The 25894-nt window shown below is 39.1% G+C and overlaps 1 protein-coding gene across 2 annotated transcripts in view; it reads left to right on the top strand.

The window, feature by feature from the left end:
• EFNA5 (ephrin A5) overlaps positions 1-17862 on the top strand; it is a 271610-nt gene extending 253748 nt beyond the window's left edge. Inside the window, exons 3-5 of one of the 2 annotated variants that reach the window (XM_006913271.1) lie at positions 7907-7972; positions 8351-8431; positions 13452-17862. In XM_006913271.1, coding sequence (XP_006913333.1) covers positions 7907-7972; positions 8351-8431; positions 13452-13573 — 269 coding nt within the window. In that variant the 3' untranslated portion in view covers positions 13574-17862. The remainder of the gene's footprint in view (positions 1-7906; positions 7973-8350; positions 8432-13451) is intronic. The other variant, XM_015590368.2, reaches the window with a different exon arrangement.
• Positions 17863-25894: the final 8032 nt, after the last annotated feature.

Genomic DNA, 25894 nt, shown 5'->3' with positions numbered 1-25894 from the left:
ACTTTTTATCCCAACCATCTATAGTCTAATCTCCTCTCCCTTCTATACATTTGTACTTAGAACTAGAGATTCCTTACTTAGGAAACTGCCGTGCAGAGGGAGCAATTTGGACAGAACTGACAACGTCAATCTGTGGAGTAGTGAATATCATTTCTAGATGTATAGGGGTCGGTCACCTGAGTTTCCAAGTGCAGTATAAAAGTTTAGTGCCCCTCTAAAGTAGGTCATACTTACTTTTTTTTTTTTTTTCCCCCAAGAAGAGAAGGCTTACAGGAAAACCTAGGCTTAGGTAGGTTAAGCAAACTGACCAGAAGGCACAAAATAAGTCAGAATGGGTGAACCAGAAAGAAAGGCCACTATTAAGTGTGCACTCAAACTACTAAACCCTCTCCCTTCCAAGGCCCTCACCAAGGAAGAGAAGGATGAAAGCGGTTACGAAAGGTTCAAAGAAATGTTAACTTTCTTTTAGGAGCTTCTTTGAATGGTATTAACTTGATGTTTTATTAGTAATGTACTGTCATGCTGCATTAATGCTATATGATAACAACATTGTTTCTGTTAATACTGTACAAATGAGTAATAGGATTTGTGGTTTTCTTTGCTTACAAGGTAATAGTCACCCCAATAGCTTATCACAGAGGTGGCACAAGGAACCTGTGGAGAAGGAATGATATAAATAGTTCCTCTCTGGGATTCTAGGAATTCTGCCTTCTGTCTGAATTTTTGTTTTTGTTATTTTTATTACCTGGCTTTTAGCTGAAGAAGAGTTTTTGTAAGTGAATCATTCTGCTTATTTGTTCTCTTGTGTCAGATTATACATATCTGATCCAGCTGGCAAAATCCACAAAAATTAACCCAAACGAGAGAAAAAGAACTCTGACCTTAATGGCTTGGGACTGTCATTTCAATAATGTGGCCTCAGGCAAGCCCAGGTCTCAGAAAGTAATTACAACATTGATTTATAATAGGAAACTTATTTTTTCCTAACTATTCAAAGATGTTCGGTGTTGTTTTTTTTAATAGTAAAATATCCAATAAGGGACTTAACTATATCTCTTTGTGTTTAGAATTTATTAACAATTAAAATGATATCTAAATGTTATCTTGCTTTCTGTGCCTATGTGGAAAGGAGTCTTCCAATCCCATCATGAAAGAAAGAGATAAAGTCTAGATTCTAGATTCCGAATCTGAGATTTAAGCTGACTTAAATTTTCCTTAACAAGATTTAGAAATGCTTCTTAGAGAGGATATTTTAAAAGCATTCTCTGAAATCCAGGTTATTTTTTGGTCATGCTTTAATAGACAAATCATATACTTGTTCAGTAAGCAGTAGAAACAAGTTTATTGTCAATGAGCTTTAAAACACAAGTAAAAGTTTGCCCGCGCTTCAAATAAATATGTACAAAAACATGATAATGTCCTATTTGTTTATTCCTACAAATCAGTGGAAAGAAACTTGTCCTCAGCTATTTATTTGAGGTTGCTAAGAAAAAGTAATTGACCTACTGAGGCTTAGCTGCTGGAATTTAAATAATACTTAAGTTAGCGTTTGCAGTGAGAATTTTGCCTAAGGGGGTAGAGAGATTGGGGGAGAGCCATGGGTGCGTGGTGGTACCTCTTATTTTCTCTTTTGTCTGAGGCTGCACAGCTGGAACTTATTTTACTTCCCTTGCCCTGAACTTTACTCTAATTATTTGTCTCTGTTACAGTTCCCTGGTGTTGAAACCAAGTTTTAGCTTGAGGAATATGTCGTTTTACCCATTATATTGTTGGAAACACACCCTTCTTCCCTTTCTAGTATTTTAAAAAGAAACATCCCCAGAGCCATATCAGAGTATCTAATATTTACATGATATTTTAAATTTCTCCAAGGCTTCTACCTTTACTTAGTAACCTCATTTTCAAGTTTTCCATCTGGGGCTTTGGCCTTAACCTGCCAGTGATTTAAGTCTGGAGACACTGTGGGCTACGAGACATAAAATGTGTCGGCAAATGGAGCCAGCTCCTGTGGGTGCTCTTAGGATGCAAGTTAGATAAACCTGGAGCCAAGAGCAGGTTATTAAAACATGTGACTTTTAAGTCTCAAAAAGTAGAATGGTGAGATGTATTCCATCATAACTGGCGATTTTGTTCTTTATATGAAAATAGACGTGGTGCTGTTTTTAAAAAGGGGCAGATAGCCAGTTGCAAATTGTTGCTAGGGTATTCTTTTCTAAAAAGAAGCCTAATTTTGTTTTAAGATTTTTTTCTGAGGGTGTGGTAACCATTTTCCAAGAAGTCCATTTGGCTTTGGTTAATCTCTGTCCTGTTCCCACAACTTCTGTTCTCTGTCCCCACCCACATACACAAAATAGATTCTATTAATTCATTAAATTCTAGAAGACATTTTCAGCAGCACTATTTAAATGGCTTTACTTTTTCAGCGTTTATTGTGAAAGGAATATTAATGCTTAATTCCACCATCACCTGTCTAATTTGCATATGTCTGTGTTGTATGTTAAACGACACAAAAACCCACAGAGGAAAAAACTGAGCTCTGCTAACAACTAATAGCCTATCTTTTCTTTTGACTTGCAAAATTTGAGAAATATTGCCTGTGGCAAACATAATGGAAAACTGCATTTTAAATGCTTTCACACACACTCATTTCTTAAAAAAAAAAAAAAAAAGAAAGGAAAGGAAAAGAAAGCAGCTGACTTTTATTCTTAAAAATAAAACTTCTCAAAGTACCTGGATTGACAAGGGACACAGAAAAAGAGAAGGATTTGGGCTTTTGGAATTAAGATTTGAGGATGAATAAGGTTAGGCAGAGATGTTAAAGTCATCTGATGAATACAGTATTGGGCCTGAAAATGTGAAAAATATATAATAACGAGAGTCTTATTCCTCTCCTGCTAAACTTCAGGCTCTTCGTGAAAAAGGATGTTTGTTACCTTGATTATCTTTGAGTTGCTTGAAATCTCATGATGTTTGTATTTCATCTGATAGCCTGTGTAAAGGATAACTGATAGGAGATTTTCGATATGAAGAGAAGTTTTTAACTTATTATGAAAGTTCTTTTATTTCAGCTATTTTTAAGCTCATCTTTACATTCTATTTCTCATATTTGAGGAAAGGCCTTCTCCCTTATGATTTAAGTTTACATTTTGTATCAAAGCTCATTTAGGTTTGCCCGGCAATTTGGAGTTAAAGTGAGACATCGTTGCTAATTGCAAGGAACAGCACAGGTTGGCTACATTAGCAAAAACAAACTAAGTGGCATGGGACAGAAAATGAAAAACAGTTTTTAAATGCTGGAGTAAAAACAGATATGTTTTGTAGTATTTCTTCAACAGCAGCTTATAATTACCACAATTCAAGGCCTATTTTAAGTAAACTTTTAACAGTAGCTTGAGAAGTAAACTAGTAAGGGATCCAGTTGTTTAGACAAGAAGGTAGAATAAAGAGGAAACTGCTTTGTGGGACTCAGGGCTAGGCGGTCCTTTAGCAGAGCAGCACCAACGCCTTAGGCCTTAGGTCTCAAGTCACTGTGGGAAGCCTTTGAGAGCACGAGTTGTCTGTACGCAGCGTTGCATCAGTTAGCTCTTGAGTAACAAATTACCCCAAAACTTATAGTTAAGATGACACATCATTTCACAGTTTCTGTGGTGAAGAATCCAGGGGCAGCTTAGCTGGGTCCTGTGGGTCTGGGTCTCTCACAAAGGCGACAGTCAGTTCAAGGCTTAGCTGAGCAGGATTCTAATTCCAGCTCACTCACGTGACTGGACTCGGCTCCTTGCGGGTTATTGCACTAAGGCTTCATTCAGTTCCTTGCGCGCTCTTGGCCGATGTCTCCGCTCGGTTCCTTGCAACATGGGCCTCTGCATTGAGAATCTCACAGTGACACCTCACTTCTGGAACACGAGAAACAGCAAGACAGAGAGTGCTAGTGAGAAGGAAGTCAGTCTTTTGCAACATAATCACAGAAGTGACATCTCATCACCTTTGCTGAATTCTGCTCATTAGAAGCAGGAAACTAGGTCCAGCGTACTCTCAAGGGGAGGGGAACACACAAAGGCAGCATACGGGCAGGGTGGGGATCACTGGAGTCTGGTCAGAAACTGTCTACCACAAGCACATCGACAGGCCTATCGTGAATTGTGACGTGACTATCACATATTTGCAATCCTAAATACAGCTTTTGGGAGTACTGATTTGGGGGCACTGAATGTGGTCCCTTTATGTATCAAACTGGCTGCTAAGTGCTGAGCAGTGCTCACCTGAGGCTCAGGAGACCAAGGGAACAGATTTTTAGGAATGGCTGAACGCAGAGCCCCTGTCTGAAGTCATGGAACAGAGTGAAGATAAGCAGCCCTCGTGGTCTTATTAGCGTGATACTCTAAACACAGAGAACCAGAGGGCCCCCAGGTTATATTTCATTATGTGTTGTAAGGTTTTGATTAGTACTTTGCAGATCATTAGTGGGGAAGGGACCCTGTGGATTGATTTATAAAGCTGCTATTAAGATCATGGAGTGGGAGGCTGTACTTGCTTTAATGGTCCCCAGTCCCTTATTCCCGCTTCCTGACTCGAAATGTACATTTTCAACAGTAAACTGAGTTAAAGGGATATGGCTTTGGCTTGTGCGACAGATGTTTAAGACATGAGTTGAATTTCTCATTTTAATTTGACAAATTCTACTAGGAAGAGTTCGGGTCTAGGTTTTCTTCACCTGTTGCAAATTAATCTCTTTTTGGTTGCCAAACCTCCAATTTAGGAACTTGGGGATGAAATGTTTTCATTCCTTTGTCCCAGTTGCTATTGCTTAGCTTCCGGAGGACCTGTAAAGCCTCTATAAAATCCCCTCTGATAAACATGTCTAGGACGCCCTCACACTCCCGGACAAAGCTAATTCCCCCCCAAAGATGTGTTGGCAATTCATGCAAACCTTGGCACCTATCAGGGAAACTGGCACATAGTAGGAATTTTAAAAACGTTTGGATGGACGAAGCTGCAGTAATAAACATGTCAGTAATTATTCACTATCAGTTTTCAAATGTTCATTATTAATTTTCTAAGGAAAGCAGCAAAAGAACTTAAATATCAATTTTATTTTAATGGAGACCAATGTTGGTCATGACAAAGTGATGTTTCTAGAACCATAGAATCATAGGGATGAATATTACCTACCTCTTGACAAAAGCCAGGCACATTTTAAGTTTTCACTCCCTCACATCCATGTTCCATTCTTCTGCTCAGATTGATCCTGAGAGGATTTTCTTTGTACAATTACTTATCTGAATATTACATTTTCAATTTCTGGTGTTTTGTTTTTAATGCTCAATCTTCTGCTTTTTGTTTACTTGTGACTAGTAAAGCACTCTTATATTACCTTATAACTTAAAGTAGTACTAATAATTAATAATCTACGTTTGTAAGTAGTATAAAGGTACCCTACTTTAGGCAGCCCAGGGCTGTGGGGTTAAGAAACCTGTAACATAACATGGAATAAAACCACACTCTCACTTTTTTAAGCCTTGCATAAAAAATTAAGTTTTGCTGATAAATGGAAAACGTTTTTATGCTTTTTTTTTTTTTTCCATCGTAGTAAATAAGAAGCCCAAGCTATAGTGACCTATCCAGGCATACCCTCTCAGGTTGTCTCTAAGGGTTAACAGTTTAATTCTTGAGCTCAGGTCAGTTTATAGATTGATTTAATGTAATCTGCATTTAACGTAATCTGCATTGTATACTCACATAGTGTTTATAGTCTTTGTTCATCAATTTTTCAAGGATTAGCATATAATAGTCAAACAGTATCATGAGGTGTCAGTCACGTTTTCATTGTTGCAGCTCTTCTGGTGATAGAGAGGAGAAACTAATGAAGTTTGATGATAAAGGTTTTTATTTTATATAAGTACATTTTATAGTCTTAATTCACAGAAGAATATAGCTCATCCAGTAGCTAAGGCTAACTGTCCCTCTTTGAGAGCTGGTGAGAAAACACTCTTCAGCTTTTTCCTGGACAACTTATTATTTGTTGCCATTTCGTTATTACAATGATTTTTATGTCCTGGATTTATAGGATTTCTCCTACATATAAATCTGAAAGACCTGTACTAATTCCAAGAAGTTCCTCCACTAAAACAAACATTTGATTCTGCCTTGAGCCCGTTATATCTTGCCCTGTCATCGGTAAAATAAGTTATCCTAAACCAAGTTCACAAGGCTTGTAGTGAGTTCATCTCAACTCAGAAATCCATGGAATGGCAGTATAAATATCCATGTGCCACTTTTTCACACCACCTTTCATGAATAAGATGTAAACTATCTCAAGAACCCATGTTTTTTTCTAATGAATCGGAGTCACCTATGTGTACTGTATTTGTGACATGCACATTTGCAGTGGGGTCCACAGGAAGGACACCATTTCCTGGATCAAACCACAGAGTGCAAATATTGTGCCCTAAATAACACACTAGGTTACTGTAAATGTCAGTAGAGGGAGTTTTTCCGACTTTGATTTAATGAAAGCCTATAGCAAAGCCAGCTGTTAACACTTCTTAACTGCTTGTCAGGGCGAACAGGGGAGATGGGAAGGGCTGAAAACATCTTTTCTGTAAACTTTTCGTCTTATAATTAAGAATTTTCAACAGGTGTCGAATAGCAACACTAAGGGTTCTTTGCAGCTTGATGTCTTTTAGGTGGTGAATTTATAAGTTCTCTAGGACGTGGATCTGGAGTTACATAAAGAGATTCGTGTAAAATTAGTTTGGAATTTGCATCTTGAATCCTCTCACCTGCAAAATAAGCATTTTAGTTTTCTGGCCTCCCCCTGAGGAATGGTAAAAGGTCAAAATAACGAGAAGGCGCACCAAACACCAGTTGTGTCTTCGTCGCTGAAGGTATTACCAAATGAATTGTAAGCCATGTGTTTTTTGATTGATGTCATCTGCCTTTTTCTGAACAAAGAAACCACTTGAAGCAAACTAACAGGGAGAAAAGTATGCAGCGCTCGTTTCTGTCATTTTTGTCATTTCTAGAATGCATTAGTAAACATGTGTGATTGTTAAGGTCCTACAGCCCTTAGAAATCCCTTTGACATTATGCTGTGTGTACTGAGGGGAGATGATAATCTTTCAAATGCGGAGAAAGTTTATAGTCTTATTTTCTTGAAGAGGGGAAGAAAGTTTCTTCCTCAAATGATTTATAACTTGAAACATGTTGTCATGTTTCGGTAAGCCCACTTTATTAATTCCATCCTTCTCTGTGGCAAATTTTTAAAAATAAATGTATCAGTGCATAGTACTTTCTCAATAGCATATTGTACTTGTAATAGCATGATGGAAGTTGCTGGGCTCGGTTTAGTCATATAGAATGTGGAGCCAAGTTCTGAGTAAAACCTCTAATTGAATTACCTGCAAAGCACTGACAGACAGGCTTTCAGGACAGACAAAGCTTTGCTTTCCCCAGCAGAAACAGGTCATGTTTAAGTTGGCCTTGTAACTATCTGTTATTGGTTTTCGCCAGCACTTTCACCTTGGGCTCTGCTGGGCCTCTTTTCCGGCAGTAGAGGTGGAGTAGCTCTATGAAAGCAGGAGAGCTCAAGCATTATCTTCTTATTTTAGAGAAAATTGATAACAGATCAAGTTAAATGGAAGAGTCTTTGAAATAAAAATCCAGAGTATTGTCTGTAGATTACCAACATTCTTGCGTGATTCTTTCTTGTATTGAGAAGATAGGGGTAGGAAAGTAGCCCTTTCAGTGGCAGTCTATCAATCTGAAAAGTATTTTTGTTTTAACTGCTGGGAAGAATTAGAGTATGCTCCTCTTGTTCAGGAAAGAATTTATTGTAGACCATTTGCATTTGAAAATGAAGACTAAACTGTTGTTCTCTCCTCTCCCCTTTGCTCTGTCTAATCCACAGCCTCTGCAATCCCAGATAATGGAAGAAGGTCCTGTCTAAAGCTCAAAGTCTTTGTGAGACCAACAAGTAAGTTCACCCGAATGAGCTTCAGAGGGTGGCTTCACTGTGCATGCTTTATTGTGTGGTCTGGTTCAGAGCGGTAAATCTTCTTTACTGTTAAATCCTGTGTGATATCTGTTTTGTATATCGACATCCATGTTTTAGTTTTCATCCGATTTTTTCTCATCATTCTTCATGATGCTTTTATTTTAAGTACACAGCAGTTGCTAACTTGTTGTTTCTTAGACTGTTGTACGTGCACAGCAAATGGGAACAATATTGGCATTTGGATACATGCCACTGATTGTAAAACAATCTCTATAAAAGGAAAAATAGAAAAAAGAAACGGGAGTCGAAGGGTGTCTTCACTAACATATTTGGCTGTTATCTCTATTTTTGTTATAGATAGCTGTATGAAAACTATAGGTGTTCATGATCGTGTTTTCGATGTTAACGACAAAGTAGAAAATTCATTAGAACCAGCAGGTTAGTATGCTTAGAGAATCTCTTTTAACAAATGCATCTCTCTTGTGCTTCAGTACTTTTTTTCCTTTCTCCTCTCCGCATGTTTGCATGTTAGAGTTGCTCTGCTTTTTGCTCATTGCTAGCAATGCTAATATTACTTATACTCTACCTCATTCCTCCAGTATCTTCGTGTAGTGCATGTGAGATAAAATATGATTTTTCTTTTTTGGACATAGGTGTGATACAATGCAGTATTCTAATGTAGAAGCCCCATCAGAATACTAATGAATCTCACTACTTTTTACCATATCCTCCGAGCATGCTGGTGAATCACTGTGAATATTAATGGATCTGTTTTCATATAACACAGAAGAAATTTCTATTGTATATGCTTATAAAATTTTATGGTGTCTAAATCTATAGATAAAAGTAACGATTAATGCACACAATAGTAACTAACTCAACATAGTTTTCTCTAGAAATTCACATGCATCATTAAAGTGATCTAAAGAACACTTTACTTCAAATATTACTTGTGCTGTTGTCAATAGCAATTGATCTGGAGAAGTATAATCATGTTGCCTCCTAATACCACAAATTCACATACCTGCTACTCCCACAAATGTATTTAGCAGTCTGTTGAGCCAAATGTAATCCTCGATTGTTGAGGCAAAACAAGTATTAAGGGTAAATATTTTTTTCTTCTCCTAACTTCCGCACACCCAAATTTTCCCATCACTAAAAAAAAAAAAACAGAACCCACAGAAGTACTCACTGAAGCATTTACACTATAGCATTCTGTATAGAAGGTAAATGTGTTAAGTATCCATTTGGTTATAAATTTGATCTGGCTATATAATGTCACTATAGATTGACTGAGAGGTGGGTACCCCCTATCCCCTTTGACAGGTGTGCCTCAGTGGCCCCTGTATGCTAGTCTTCCTGTGGTTTCCTTACCCCTCTCCTGTGACTATCTCAAAGCTTAAGGAAAATTATTTCCTCTTCACAGAAAGATGTGGGCCCCTTTCCTTATGTAAACTCAGACTTTTGTTCATCTACTTGCAGTAGGACTTTTCTTTCTTAAGGTTCTAGAAATTAAAGGGTTATGAGGTCCATTTTATCCTTTGAGTATTGTTACTGGGACACACAGTCAATGAGCCTTAGGGAAACTTAGCCTGAGTAAATGTGGTGCCTCAGGACATACAATAGCTCTCACATTGTGATTGACAGGAGGAGTTAAGTTTTTCCCCCAAGCAGTCTTTTTTTCTAGGGCAGGCATCTTACCCAGAAGGCAAATGAGAGGTGTGTACAATGAGGCCCCAGGGATCAGTTAGCTGCTTTAGAAAGTTGCAAGAAATGCGTGCTGATGGGGAGCCATTTTAATTGTGTCCGAGAAATCTGGAAGCATCCCCGTGGCTTTTCAAGGTACCATACCAGGCTCCTCAGAAACTCGAGGAACTGGGCCATCACAGAGTCTGTAAGTTAGATGTGATCTCTGAAGGACCACAGAGTCTACACTCTTTATAATTGAGACTTGACAGGGTCATAGCTAGTTAGAGACAGATCCGGGTTGAATACACAGATTTCTCAGCTCCCATTCCAATGTTAATATAAAAGTAGGACTCTCTTACCATTTACTAGAGATGTTCATAAAGAACTACACTCTCTTAGCTTCGTTAATAAGTAATGCATAGAATGACCAGCAGCATTAGGCATGTTATAAACATGCATACGTTACTCTGAATTATTTTCCGATGCACGTTGTTGCAGAATGTAGGCGTAAAATTCCAGTCTTATTTCCAGGTAAATTCCATCGCCTATCAAGAAAAAAAGAGGCTGTTTAGAAACATAACAGCATGTTTTTCTCTGATAATGAAGAGGCAAACACTGAGGACTATTCTCACAATAGGAAAATTGCCTTTGAATTCAAGTAGTGATAAAACACAAGAAATTAAGATGCATTCATATGCGAGCCTATATCGCTGTCTTTTGGGAAACAGGTTCTTTTTCACTGAGCATTTAAAATCCACGATGATCCCCAAGTCTACGCACATGTAACTGATGGAAGTTTGGCAGAATGTAGCCAGAGAGGGTTGAGGGATTAGGGTGGGGAGTGTCCATGCATAGGTACACAGGCAGGAAAAGCTGCTTGAGTCAGTCATGACTGTATTTGAGGCTTTCTGGTGAGCATCTTCACAGAAATAGTACGACAAGGTTGAGCTACGATCCCTGGCTGTATAGAGGCAATAATAAATTTGAGTACTTTGCCTTATTCCTTAGAAAATTCAGTCAGACTTGCAGCTCTGCACTGCTGTGTTGAATGGTTGGGGGCAGACCCAGACTTTATGAATCCAGTGAGCTTGAAAGGATTCCACTGCATGTTCTCAGCAATGTGTACTAATTCACCTGTCTTTGGAATGTATTTGTCTTTGTTGTTTGCTTGCACACTCTGCCTGCCAGTTTCCTATCATCAGGGATACAGGATGATCTCAGGGCAAACATATGCCACATAATATGCTCCAAAATATTGCTAGTGTCCTCTCAGTTAACCACTGAAACCCTCGTGTTGTGGAATCCTGTAGCCAGGAGGCAAGACTCTATTTGGCATCTGAAGAGGAATATTTTCTTCCAAGCCCCATGTGCTGTTACGAGGGTTAGAAATTCTCTCATGTTTAGGTGTAATTTCCATTGAGATAGATTTTGCTTATAATTCCCTCCTTAGAATTCTGAAATTGTTCAGATTTACCCAAATGGCAGCCCGTTTCTCATTTTGCGTCTCAGGCCATAGACTCTCCCACCGTTGAGGCCCCGTTTTAATCAAAGGCTGCTTTGTAGAATCCTGAGCCAGGACCAGCAGGGTGGTGCAGGGAGAACAGAAGAATCATGACACCCTAAAGGGAGGGCAAGACAGTACCTATTGGCTGCTTGCTTAGAAAAGGGCTGATTCCAAAGGTCGTCCATGATTAGAGGACTGAAAAGCACATTTAGCCTCATGATTCACTTATATGAAAAGCAACAGCTTTCCTCTCAATGTCCTGCAAGGTTCATTCGCGCTGGCTTGTGCCGCGAGCCCCCTTCAAGCTCACACTATGTACCAAAGTGTTATTTAGGTACTTTTTAGAAGTACACTTCCAGCCTTTACGAGGAAGAGGACTAGGTCCTAGCTTAGTAAGGTGGAGAACCCAATAGCTGATGTAATTTCAGGTGTATAAATACAACTGGTATTTCAAAATGAACTCTGCAATCCTTGCGGTTTATGGTTCCTTCACAGTTAAGCCTGAACTACTCTGTTGTTCTGACTGACAACATATTGGTGCTCTTAAGAAAGTGATTTGGATTTTAATTTCAGGGCTGTTAAAGAGCAGTTACATCTACATCCTGTTAGCTACAGACTTAATCCGTTTGCAAAGCTCAAAAAGAACAGAGGAGTCCGCTAGTATTTGGCTAAACCATGTGGGTAAGGGGCTTTGTATTTTCCTCTGCATCTACTTAACTTCCCAGTCTTGCTTCCTAACCTTTTCTTCTAGTCTTCTACACTAACAGCCACTCTGTGCAGGTTTGCTAAGGGCCAAGAGAGGGGGGCGAATCTGGCCTAGGGATGCGGCAGCTTCTATAGGATGACAGGCTCGCATAACGGAGCACTCCAGGGCAGAAGACTCAATGCTGAGGAAACATTTCTTAGTTCACACTGGGAATGAATGTGATGAACAGAAACAGCCCACATGAGCATATCTAAAGCGGGGGGGTGGGGCTGGAAAGTAGTCACTTTAAGACAAGAGGGAATGACTCCACCCAGTGAATAGCTTCCTTATTGTGACAAGTTCTGTGGTATGAAAACAAAGGGGTTTAAAACAACAGATAGTTAATCCATTAAGAGGTTTGAAGTTGGTCATTCAGGGATAATTAGATATTATCCTTTGAGATCTACAAAATTGATAACTACTAGCTCTCTCACTTGTCACCATCCTCTCTGACTGACCATTGAGCAAAGTCAGGAATGACAACTGCTGAGTTCCCACAGGAAGGTCCCCAGATACTATAATAAAATCTACCACAGAACCCTACTGTTGGCTCTAAGTACATGTAATTCAGAGATCACTTAATCTAAAAGCACAAGTTAGGCCAGGTGGAAGGAAGATGTGTGATACTAGAGCACAGCATGGCTCGGAGGTAAGCCTCCAGTCTATCTTTGGGTACTAATTGCAGCAAAGTTCCTGTTTTCAAGTTAAGCCTGTTGATCATGCAGTTCAGGAAGGCTATCCAAAGTCAGAGGCACCCTCTCAGAACCCTTGACAGCTAAATAAAAGTAGCTTACCTCACTTAATCCATTTTATTTAAAGGAAGATTTGCATCCATGCTGATAATTTATGGGCCAAGTTTCAGCCTGATAAAAATAAAAACAGTTAAGTTCAAGTAATTTAATCCAAGGCTTATAATGGAAATAGCACCATAATTGATGCCTAATTGTAAACAAACTCGTAGGCACTGGCTTATTCAAGTTTAGTGGGCATTATGTATAGTTTACTTTAAATGCTACTGTTTTAGTATTTAATGTTTCATATTTGAAAATTTGTCTAGGCATCCAACAACCATGCATTCAGCATTAATGCTAAGAAATGGCTAAAAAGAAGAAAATGGGCAGCCCATTCTGCTTAACCACTAATATGCCAACATAACTGCTCCCAACCCCAAACATCCACGCATCTTGGGTTTAAAAGATACATTATCTCAAGTTTGTGCAAGGTGCTTCTGACTGCTAGGAAACCAAAGTAGCTCGTATGCCAAAGGTTATAGGGTACGCACAATTCTTCCCTCAGTTTTTAAGGAAACTATTAATATTACTGAGAAGGTTCAATTTTCTCTGCCTCTCCTTTGTTTGCTGTAAATAATGAGTGATTATGCAGACATGAAAGTCAATGGTGGCACAAGGTTCATTACCTTACTTTGCAGAGGGTGGCGAGGTCTGTTAACAGCAGGCTGCTGCAAGAGAGTTATTAAGGATGTGAAATCTCATTGGAATGTGTGCTTTCTATTTGAACAGATGACACCGTACATGAGTCAGCCGAGCCATCCCGCGGCGAGAACGCGGCACAAACACCAAGGATACCCAGCCGCCTTTTGGCAATCCTACTGTTCCTCCTGGCGATGCTTTTGACATTATAGCACAGTCTCTTCCCGTCACCTGTCACAGAAAACATCAGGGTCTTGGAACACCAGAGATCCACCTAACTGCTCATCCCAAGAAGGGACTTGTTATTGTTTTTTTGGCAGATGTCAGATTTTTGTTTTCTTTCAGCCTGAATTCTAAGCAACAACTTGGGGCCAGGGTGGGGGCTAAAGTAGTTGCTGCCTCCCTCACCGCACCCCACCCCCAGCCCTTGCCCTTGACTTTTTGCAGCCCTTCCAAATTAAATGGACTCCAGATGAAAATGCCAAATTGTTGTAGTGACACCAGTGGTCATCAGCTCCTGTGCATTCTCTAAGAGCTCACTTCCGTCAGCACACTGTGTCAGCAGTATGTGGACAAGGAAGAATAGTGGCAGATGCAGCCAGTGATGGTGAGGCCCAGGAGGGTTTTACTCTCCCATACAATATTTATGCCTTCTCATTCAGGACTGTAAGATAATCACGCAGGGCATCATGTCACCATGTCAGGTCCAGGAGGGAGGTATTAAGAATTGATATAATATTACACCATTTCCTCTAGGAGTATATAATTGAACAGGCTTCTGAAAGATTGAGACACTGGTTTTTTTTTTTTTTTCTTTAAGATGACTGTCTTAAAGCATTCTTGACAGCAAAACCTGTGCTCCATAAAAGATGCCCTTTTTCGAGGAGGCAGGTATGGTGCCAGAATGCTAGCACAGAGCAAGTGTGAAATCAGAAAACTAAGTTTGGTGGGAGTATGTATGTATGAGTGCCTCTAATTTTTTTGGTGACTGGACAGTGTACACCAGATTTTTTTCCCTTTGAATACAGATCACCATGGTGCTACAACTATTTTTTTTTTTTTTTAAAAAAAAGAAACTCAAAGAGGCATTTTTATGAATAAAGTGACCTTCCCCAAGGCTGACAAGCCAGGGTTGATGAATGCATATGGAATAGCTTTGGATACTCCTCTGGGGCACGACATGTACCAAGGAAAAGATGTCAGTGGCCCGAGGAGACGTGATTTGGCTTTGCTGGAGCGCCAGTGTGCTGTGGCCTTTCCCCGACTCCCGCCCTCAGTACCCATGTTTTGCTCCATAAGCACAGGGGCTCACACACAAACCCCTGTCACCGGAGAGTCAGTCACCACTACTTGGGAGGGCTAAAGGGAAACTTGGAATAAAAATTCCAGAGTTTGGAATAAAAAGATTCAAGTGTTGATTTTATATTCTTTCCCTTTCTGACACAGCCTGAAGCGTAGGGGGAACATGTGTTTATCTGTGGGAGATAAACAAGATGGAGTCCCAAAGACTTTAACAAAATATTTTTTTAAAAATCCACTAGAATAGCAAATACATTATTTAGATATACTTTATGCTGAGAGTGAGTATATATGCTTGTCCTATTTAAACTTGTGAGAAAAAGTGGTATCCCTTGATACATTTAGAAATATGGGGGGTTATCTTGTTTCATTGTGGGGGTGGGGCAGAAGGATGAATAGTGCAGGATGACCTTGTTTAAGGAATTTTAGCATGGTCAGCAAGGGATGTTTCCAGTTGCTTACCAGGCAGTGCAAGCCTTGGGGCTTTCTACTGGTGAGGCTGACATGAACTTTGAACTCCAAAGCCTAGACAGGGAAAAGTGTCCAATCAATGGTAAAGAAATCTTGCCTTTTTTTGCTATTGCACGACATATCAATAGAAAATGCCTTTCAAAACAAACAAAAATATGATACGACGATCATGTAAGATGTGAAAAGTTGGAAGGATTCCAGAAAAATATGTTTTTTAAAATACATTTTTTAAAAAAATGTATGTTTTAATAAGGGGGTCATATTGTGGACTGATTCCATGAATAGGAATTGGCTAAAAATTGGAGTAGTTCTGAATTAGAAAAATATGTGAACGAAAGGCAATTGTAAAGGTACTGCAGCCTAGAGAGTTGTACACATGATGAAATGTAATGTGGGCTTACCTGACCCATTTGGAGTGTATGTTAGTGCTGGGTCTGTTCACACCGGGACAGTGAGTGGGGTTGCCAGCCTTGCAGATGCAATCAGCCCTATTCCCCAGACATCAGGAACTTCTCTGGAGTGGCAGAGTCTTATCACAGAAGGCAGCCACCATTTCACTGAAACAAAAGTTCACAGCATTGGATTCTTTTTTCCTTTACTATTTATATGCTCAGTACTCTCAGTAATATCTAATGCTTCTTTTTATTAATAGTTACAAGCTTGTTGGTCCAGTGGGATTTGGGTGGGGGTGGCGGGGGAGATACCTTCAAATATGGATCAATAGAACCGAAATAATACTGCATGTTCTATAACCACAAGCAAATCAAATGATCCTATAATGATTCCAGTTAGTCATAACTACATTAGCAGTGCTAACTTCATTTTAGAAATGGTGACTTCTGTGGTTTTTCTAGCATTTGTCTCTAACAAATGATGAAATAATTACTCATGGCCCTCTCTGGCATTGTCTTTCATTTTTCACAGTGAAATTAGACCCCTTTACTTCACCATCATGCCACTACAAATCAAGAAAAAAAAAAATAGCAAGACTATCCACACCAGTAGACAGTGTGCTCCTCTACGTATAAATGATGTAAATGTTGGTAATAATTGCCATGGAGTTTTCCAGAAGATTGGCACAGACAGTTTTCATCTTGTCCAAAAAGTGCTGGTGGCCTTTTGTGATGTTACAACCCTCTGGGGGCTTAGGAGGATGTCAATGCAACTTTGTAGCAGCTTTAAATTTCAAAAACAATTCAGAAGTCTGAAGGGCATACTTAGCTGCCTCTCAGCCCCATTTAGTCAAACCCCAGCGACCTTTGCCCCTGGTTGCCAAGGGCTTTGCAACATGAAGCAGGGAAAAAGGATCTGTCTGTTTAGTGGATACTGTGTATCCTTTAATAGACCAGGTAACAGTTGGTGTTAGTTTAGACTATTGTTTTGTACTGTACTTTCTTGGGTGGCAGAGGAAAGAAAAGTAAAACATTAAAAAAAAAAAAAAAAACACTGCGTTCTTTAAATTCTGTATTATTAGCAACCTCTGTTGTATATAGTGTTTGATAATAAAGTATTAATTTGATTCTTATGTCTTTTGTAAGTGAGAACAATAGTCTTTCAGGATATAAAACATGCATTGAGGCTATGATACATCCAATGTATACTTGCTTGAGAAGAGTCACAAATGGCCAAGACACTGCTCCATACAGGACTCATATGTGGTCATCGTCCTCCCAATCTTAAGACTCCACCATCTTGGGACCTGGAACAACATGACTTTTGATCAATATTTTGTCCTCAATGTTTTCAAGGTCTGATGTTGGAGCCCTATGGTGTCCCCTGCCCCTCCGCAATCCTCAGCATGTTGGTTTGGAAAAGCTTAGGGAATTTAGAAATGGTTCTGTACTTAGGTTTGGTTTTCTCTTTGTGGTGGTTTTCACACACAGTTTCATTTTCTCCCAGGAAGTCTTGCCAGTATCACGCAGCCCACACATGGGAAAGACTGCAAACAGTCCACTGAGGAAGGTTAAATGGGGGCTGTTTCTGTGTCAGTGTGAAAGGAAGAGTCACACAGTACCTGCGGATTTCCAGGGACTCTTTCTCTCTGGTGCCTTAGCAACGGCAGCAGCCATTTTTATTAGTTTCCCCCAAATTAGAAAAACAGTTTAAACTCCTTTCTTCCATTCATTGTTCCACAGAGCTGTGGTCACTAGATTTGCTTTTGAAAACCACCTCCGCCAACACCCCGTTTGCCTACAACCCCTCTTTATTTCTTATGTTTATTTTTTTTGTCTCTAGCCTTCCTCCCACATTCTGTTTTCCCTCAGAACCGTGAATGGACAGGTCTGTCTCTGGTTTGGCATCACTGAGTTTTTCCCATGCATTTGCCCCAGAGCTGCTCGGATGTGAGACAAATCTCCCTACAATGGGCTTGCTCCCATTGTCTGTACAGTTTAATAGATGCTGGCATGTTGGAGGTTACCCATGAGTCAAAATCCGCTCTTCATGCTTACTCCTGACACCCCATTGAAGCCACTCATTGTGTGTGCGTCTGGGTGTGAAGTCCAGCTCCGTGTGGTCCTGTACTTGTACTGCCCTGCTTTGCAGTTCCTTTGCACTTACTCATCGAGTGCCGTTTTGAAATGCTGACATTATATAAACGTAAAAGAAAATGTAAAAAAAAATTTAAAAAAAAACCCACACACAAACAAACCCATACGATCTGTATTTGTATATACACGTGTCCGTATAAGTATACCTAAATAAAAATTAAAGATTTTCATCATTTTAATTGCAGCCCTTCTTCTACTTCTTTGTTCCTTGAATGACGCCTTTATTTCAGGGGCTACTTGTACTCTGCTGATTTTTAAAAATCTTTGTGGACAGAAAAAATAGAACATGCACAAGAGAAGGCCTGAGAAGCTCAAAGAATGCAGGGTTAAAACGGCCAAGCATCTAGGCACATTCCAGTTATTCTGATGAGAAAATGGTGAGATTTCAGCCTTGTCTCTGTATTTGAGCCTTAAAATAGGCGCTATGACAAGCCCTGCATCCTAAAATGACTATTAAATACGAGAGCTAAATACAAATTATGTTCTTTTACTTTACACGTCTTTTTTTCAACCCATCAGGAAAGAGACAAACATTTTTGCAGCAGACATCTTAAACTTCAGAAAGAAATAATGATGGTAATAATAATCATCACTTTAATACAACCCCAAACCTCAATCCTTACTATCAAGGAAGAATGAACTTAACCACTGTGTGACCTTGGGCAAGTCACAATATTTTTGAGACATAGTTTCTTTATCAGTAAATAAGAGGGTTGCATAAGTGATTTATTTTCTGAATTTTGCCCTTGCTGGGTACTGTCAAGCCCATTTTGAATCTGAGTGATGTGAGTTTTTGTCTCTGATGATGACATCGCTATAAGCACAATTTGAAAATTTCATCTGTAGAGGGAAAAAGCCTCAAATATCTGACATAACAGACACCTAATGCATTTCAAGACTTGGCTTTAATTATACCATGTTAACATTAAACTCATTGAAAGCTTTTTATTATACTTAATTATTTGACAGGGCACTAAACACTAATTATAACTTACTGTAACCTTTTTTTACTAATGAAGAATGACAGCTTTATAGAATGAGGAACAACTCACATTTAAAAAAAAAAAAAAAAAAAAGATGTACTGGACCATCTATGTGATAGTTTCAAACCAGAACAGCATTACGTTGTCATCGTCATCACCATTGTCATCAAAAGCATTTAAGTGATCATGACATTGTGCTCAGTGCTGTGCAGAATAAGTTAATGTTTATAATCTGTACTTTCAAAGTTTACAACAAGACAGACATTATGTGTAAGCATAATATAGTAATGATTCCTAGAGAAAATATAAAATTCAAGCATTTATATTATGCCTAATACAAGGGGAGACAGGTTTTTTTTATTATTTTTTTTAAAGAGGATGGAAAAAGAAGTTGGGGGTTTTAAGATTAAGAAGCTAAGAATTAAAGAAAATCATGTTTACAAATAGTCAAAATGGGGTTAGGAGCTGCTTATAAAGTAGAAAAACAGTTAATAACCACTGTAGGCTGTAAGAGAATAGTGAAGTGCTTAGAAGAAAATTATTTATAATAGCTATGAAAGTAACTAGAAATGAGTAAACCCAAGACAACATCGAGTGCCAGTGAATCAAAGTATAAAGATACTGGTCCAGGGACATTACCATAGTGCCCTAAAGAGGTTGGAGAATTGCTGAGAAGATGAGAATTTCAAATTCTGCCTGAAGAAATAATCAAATGGCTGCCCCTGAAGCCGAGACTGCATCTACACCAAACTGCACGAGATGTCCAGGATCTCGCCAAGGCGAAGGCTACCCAACACAGATTAGAAAAAAGGGATAAGATTGAAAATATGCAAAATTGAGAACTGATAATTCGTAAGTGATTGCGAGTCCCTGATTAAAAGGCCAGTTCCCAATAAGTAGTGGCACCAGTGTCGCACACTCTAATGAGAAAGCAGGCCAGACCAGAGATGGGACTGTAAACTATGTTGCACGAAACTACACTTAATCTGCTTGATAACAAAGTATTTGCAATACTTGACTCATCTAATGTGCTTTATAAAAACCACAGAGGAAATTTTGGTGAATAGAATACATATGTATTTGAATCTTTTGTCCCTGTGAAAATGATTAGAATCTTTGATCTCATTATAGGAATGTATATAATCCAGGTGTCATAAAAAAATTCAAGAAAATTCTGATGAATTGCTCATTGACCATTCTAACAATTTCCTAGGAATTGTTTCAAAGCTTAGTTTCATGTTGTGCAGAGAACATAAGCATCCTTCAGGAAAGCATCGGCAAAATACTGTAAAAAGCATTATTATTTTGCATGGTCCCTCTGAAAAACAAGTTCTTCTGAAATGATTATAATCAGGCCAATATTCTCCATCAGTTTTTAGTTTGATACATTTCACTACATTAGTGAAGTAGTTCAGTGGTTTAATACATATGTGTGCCTATTTTGAAAATTAAGTTGTAATTGCTGATGAACCCCGTGAGCAGTAAATTTGCAATAATTGCATGGCTTTTTAAAAAATATAAATGAATTCATAAGATTAAAAAAAAAAAGATGGGAATTGCATTGCCCAAGGAATTGGTCTTAGGGCATCGCTAAGGGTTCATTTGCTTGGGGGAGAGGGAGGAGAAGGTGATTAGCCAAACCACTGTAAAAAAAAAAAAATAGAAAAAAAATTGCATCTAAGTGAAAACAGAGGCCTTGTTGTGCAAATGCAGCTTCCATGCAAGTCCCCTCCCTCCCTTCCCCTTTCCCAAAAGAATGCGGCTTCTAAGCCCTTCCTGTATAGAATTTTTGGAGCCACCCCTGTATAGCAGGAAGCAGAAGAAAAAAAACTAAAGGCCATATGTTCAGCATACCCCAACATAGTGACCCTTTCAGCAATTTTCATCAAAGAATGTCACCTGTCTTCCCAAGAACCTCAATATACGCTGAGTAAAAAGTATCATTACTTTTCATTAAAACCACCGCTGCTTCCATTCTAAGTGTCCCATGACTTTTGCTGTCTCACTCCCAGCAATGGCATTGTGTAGGCTCCACCCTGAAGGGAGGTCAATAAGACAATGACACCACTTCAGATAAAAATAACTCTCAGTCCCTTTTCTTACAGTCTGCTTTTTGACTTGGTTTACTTCCCAAATGTGCAGTTTTTCTGAACATTAATTTAAAAAAAAAAAAAAACATTTTAGCAATATAACTCATAACATTCTGGAATGAGGATGCTAACAACAGAGGTACGGTAGGGACATGGGAGGACCCAACAATTGAGGTAAAAGCACTACCTGCTGATGCTATCAGAGTTAATTCAGAAAAATTCGATCTAGTGGGTGGTTCTCTGAGTCAATAACATGCTTTGAAATATCCTGGATTTTCGTCATGATTATTCAAGCAAGAACTTCATGTCACTTGGTAACACATGGATGCTTGTCAGTCTTGACAAGAACACAAAGAGAAAGACAAAAAAAAAAAAATCTCAGAGATTACAATGGAAAAATAGAACAAAATATTTTTGCATGCTGTTTTGTTCACAAGTGCCAGGTGTTCCCTCAAACTACACATTATCATTTGAAATGCAGGTAGCCAAAATCATTTTCTTTCCTTCACAGCCACGAAAGAAGACACTAAAATAAGAGAAAGAACATATTTCTTCTTACACACACCTTAAAAAATGTATTTTATCAACACCCTAGTATCCTCTCCTTTTTGTGTTCAGAGCTTGTTCTTTTGGACCAAAAAACAAAATCAAAGAACGATCGGTGTAACACGGAGTGTGGAACACGTAACTCCTCTGAAATTTGTGCTTTGCTTTACTAGATCTAGACACATTTTCTGCAGTAGACAGAACAAGAAGATCTGTGTCTTTTTAAATCTCTTCCTAAAGACAGTGTGCCAGCCGGAAAGCTAACTCCATTTATTTCTCCTGCAGGGAGCCAGTGTGCTGCTTCTCCCAGAAGATGCAGGTACTTAAAATAGTAATAGGCTTTGTGGTTTATTGAGAGTGTTTCATCCCAAGATCTTACAGGCATAAAGAATAAAACATAAACTAATGGCTCTTTCCAACAAGCTTGGGAAGAATTAAACGGAAAGAAGAATTGTCATCATTCTTCCCTGGAGAAGGAGAGAAGAAAGCAACTGAACTCAGGTAGCCTAGGGAAAGCACCAGAGCCGAGTTGATCCAAGATTTGGACAGAGGCCCCCGTTCTGTTACTGTTCATTCCTAAGAATTTAAGAGCTCCGGCTGAAGGGAAACGAATGAAGTGTTTATCCCTTCTTTAAGAAGTTTTGAATGCAGTGTAACTGAGAGAGGGGCACTAGGCAAATTCCCAAATTCTCCTTGTCTATGAGTCAATGGTTTTATTATAAAAGTGAATTTTTCAGATGTAATTTAAATTCTATAATTTCTCAAGATATCCCCAGTTTATATGCATATTCAAATTTGTCTAGAAATTAGGAAGAATTTAAGAGAAAAATAATCTGTATTGTCACTTCTTTTCAGTAGTTTTCCCCTGACCCACATATGCACATTCACATTCTTTTACATTTTTTCTAATTTTATATATTCACAGCACCTTTTTTCTTGGCATTGTTTATGCTGAGTGATATGACACTAGACAGGACACTGAGGGTCACTTTAGATACATTTAAACATCAGTCCGATAACATCTAAAACCACAGGGCAAAAACGTAGCGGTTAAAAGAAATCCTGCTGGGGGATAGCCAGCCAGGCACTGTGGCGTTCACAGATCTGACCACAGTATAGAGAATTTTCCAGAGTACTAGATGTAAACAGAAAACTGTTTATACTCGCAGGAAGCATCACTTGGTATTTGGGTGTCCTTGGTATCTTTTCCTCAGCTCACCTGACTTTCCCACCGACAGAGTTCCATTACACCAATGTTTGGTCCCCAAACTTTCTCAATCGGTCTAGTTAGTTAAGTATGAGTGTGGACTCTGAGCACTGGAGGGCTAGGATCTGTGCCTCTAAAAGCCTGACCAGTCTGGGCACAAGGATCCGCAGAGATGACAAAAATTTATGTTGGTTTGAGACTTCCTTAAATTTCCTCTTTAGGTTAACCTTAGTCTGGATTGTACACTGATGCAAATCATAAACCTTCGATTTACATCTACTTCAGATTCCAAGGTTACCACGCATTAGAGTGCCCTGCATTCTGTGTGGGTCTTGCCTTTCTCTGGTCCCCGTCAGTATTCAACAAAGCAAGTTAATCTCCTCAGTAAGCGACAGCTCTGCCCCTTGTAATTGGCATGGAATCAATTTTTTAACTTGATTTGAGAAGTGAGGAGAGTATCAAGAATTCAGTACTAGCTAGAAGATTCATTAGCAAGCTGAATCAGTTATAGCTGGAATGTGTTTGGCTGTCCTCATCTCTTAGTTCTGCTTTTCTTCCTTTTATTATCGATCCTGCGCACAAGACTTATTCTCCACTCTGTCTACTGAGGACACCAGGCTCCTTTGCTAAGTTGTTCACAGCAGGCTCACACGACATGCTGCTCGAGTCCAGAGTTTGACAGCTCCATAGAGAGGAAGAAGAAAAAGTGGGTGAGCACTATATCCACAGAAATTTACCAAAACTTTCCAAAATGCTATGTAGAAGCACAGAGACAGTGGAGAAGGAAACGAAGGTAACTGTCCTCAGGAAACCTAGTTATTGTATGCAGCAGGTATATACAGTATTTTAGAAGCAAGTTGCGGAAATTTTTTCTTTCAAGCGATATGAGAACCAAGAACCTACCTCAAAAGAATTATTATTATTACTTTTTTTGGTGAGAGATTTGCAAAAGGAAAGATTGATTTTTCCAATCAGCACAATAGTTCCTTCGTTGCTAAACCCTTTCTCTGCCCTGATCAAGTGGATGTACAGGCAGGAAAACTGAATGATGGCTATGTGATGGGAGGCACGCCCAGTCAGGAAGAGGCCTTTGTGCAGTGTAATTTTGTACTTGGTACTACATGACCGCGTTGCCCACTGTGGTCACAGAATCTTGATGCAATTGTCATCTGGAGACAATCCCATTGGGAAATCTACTGGAGCCTAGTCAAGTAATAGTCATGTCATATGCCTGCAATCCCTATACAGGGGGCTGGCCTATGTATGCCTCCTGTCCCAACCCAATATTTGTGACATCTGTCCATGGCCTTTAGGAGCACACAGTTTAGTGAAAGTGTTCACAGTGTGAGGAGAGATCTCCAGCCTTCCCTCTAAAGAAATAAGCCCAGATCCCCTTGAAATCGGAATACAAATTTATATTCTTCAGAATGACTTTTCTGGTGGATGCTAGAGGGGGCTTAATCTATAGTCTCCATGGTGAGTGACTCCAGGGTACTAAAGAGAATAGCTAGAATCGCAGTAAGTTTCTCATCTTAAAATGAGGTTTAACCTTATGGACTGCATGTTTGTGTCCCTCCAAAATTCATGTCAAAACTGTAATCTCCAATGTGATGATGTTTGGAGATAGGGCCTCTACGAGGTTATTAGGTCATGAAGGTGGGGTGTGCTTCTCTGCTCTCTACCATGTGAGGATACAGAAAGAAGACTGTCTGCAAATGAAGAAGAAGGCCATTACCAGAACCAGGACATGCTGACACCTTAATCTCAGATTTCCCAGCCTCCAGAACTGTGAAAATTTTCCATTGTTTAAGCCACCCAGTTATGGTATTTGTGATAATGGCCAGTATTCATAGAAAATTGACTTGTTGACTCTATCATGATAGCCTGATTCTTAAAATTAAAAAAAAAAAAAAATTCTGGAAAGGATAGAGAGAAAGTGAGATATGTCATGTTTTAGAATCCAGGACCCTCTGTAACTCCCTACTATTGGCAAGTTAACAATATCAAATCACATACAGGCTCCAAGTTACTTCACTTCCCCCAAAACTAGCCTCAAGAAAGAAGAAAATAAAGATTCACTTATTCATTTAGCTATAATTTATGCAGCACCCACTATAGGCCAGAACCTGTGCTAAGCACTATGGATATTTTTAAATAGGAGACTGGCTTTACTCAGGTAAAGCTTCCAGTCATTATGGGGTTATACATATCAGTCATGGAGCTTGTCATAGCCTCAATCCCTTCTAAGGAAAAGGGGGCAGTCATCAGCTGTTACATAGTACACCACATCATCACACCCCTGGGTCATCTAACTTGGAAGGGGAACCTGACTCAGAGGCAGTCAATTCACAGTCAGTGTCTTATATGTGTTCTGGCAAGGAAAAAACATCTCTGTCCTTACTTGCTATTTAGTAATTACCCAGGACAGTTAGTAAATCCTTCTTGAGATGTCAAGTAAATAGAATGAGTCAAAAAAAGACGGGGATAAAAAAAAAAGGAGCAGATACACAGACGACATCTTAGTTGCATTTCTTCTAGCAAAGCCCTAACTTTTGCCTGCTCAGTTCCATAGAGCTGTTTCCTTAAACCCAGAATCACTTTCTAGTTCTAGTCACTGGTCATTACCTGGCTTCTTTTTTTGAGGTTTTCATGAGATTCTGACTCTATGATTAGCATAGGCATCCTTAAAATAAGTCCTCATTATTTGAGTTAGACTGAATCACAATTCCTTACAAGCAAAATAGTCTATTAAACAAATATGAGAGGACAGGAGGGCTATGAAGAAAGTGCATTGGAAGCACAGAGGGAGTAATTAACACTGCTGAAATTTTTTTAAAAATGATTTTGAATTTCAGTGTTACAGTACTGAAGAAATTTGCCATATTTCAAAGGTCACTACATCTAAATTGACACAATGAATTAGATTAAATGATACCTGATTTTCTTGAAGATTCAGATTTTTTTTTTTGATGGGGTCAATTATAAAATAGTGAAAGAGCCCCTTCTCCTTGTTGATATCCCATATCAGTTGGCACAGGGAAGAGTTACAAGTGTAAGACTTTAATTAGAAGTTTTTGAGATGGGCCAACAAACAATGAGACAAATGCTAACCACCACCACAAATGAGCTCAAGAATCAATAGTGGAAAAAAATGACCCACTATAATTCCACAGGAGCAGACCAGGGACAACCTTCCTTAATTTGGTCCTCTGTTTGAGAATCTGGAGCGCTCTCCCATTAACATGTGACACTTCCTAACAAAATGATGTATAGTAGCAGCCAGTCTAACACTTGGATTGGTGGTAACTCATTTCTACTTGGCATAAGCTCCTTGGGGAAAGCAGAACTTGCTGAGCAGTCTTGAATGTTACCAATATTTTCTACCACC

Source organism: Pteropus alecto, unplaced genomic scaffold (genome assembly GCF_000325575.1).
Source record: "Pteropus alecto unplaced genomic scaffold, ASM32557v1 scaffold20, whole genome shotgun sequence".
Taxonomy (NCBI): domain Eukaryota; kingdom Metazoa; phylum Chordata; class Mammalia; order Chiroptera; family Pteropodidae; genus Pteropus; species Pteropus alecto.
Note: the sequence above shows the minus strand (reverse complement) of the source record. Positions and strands in the feature narration are given on the sequence as shown.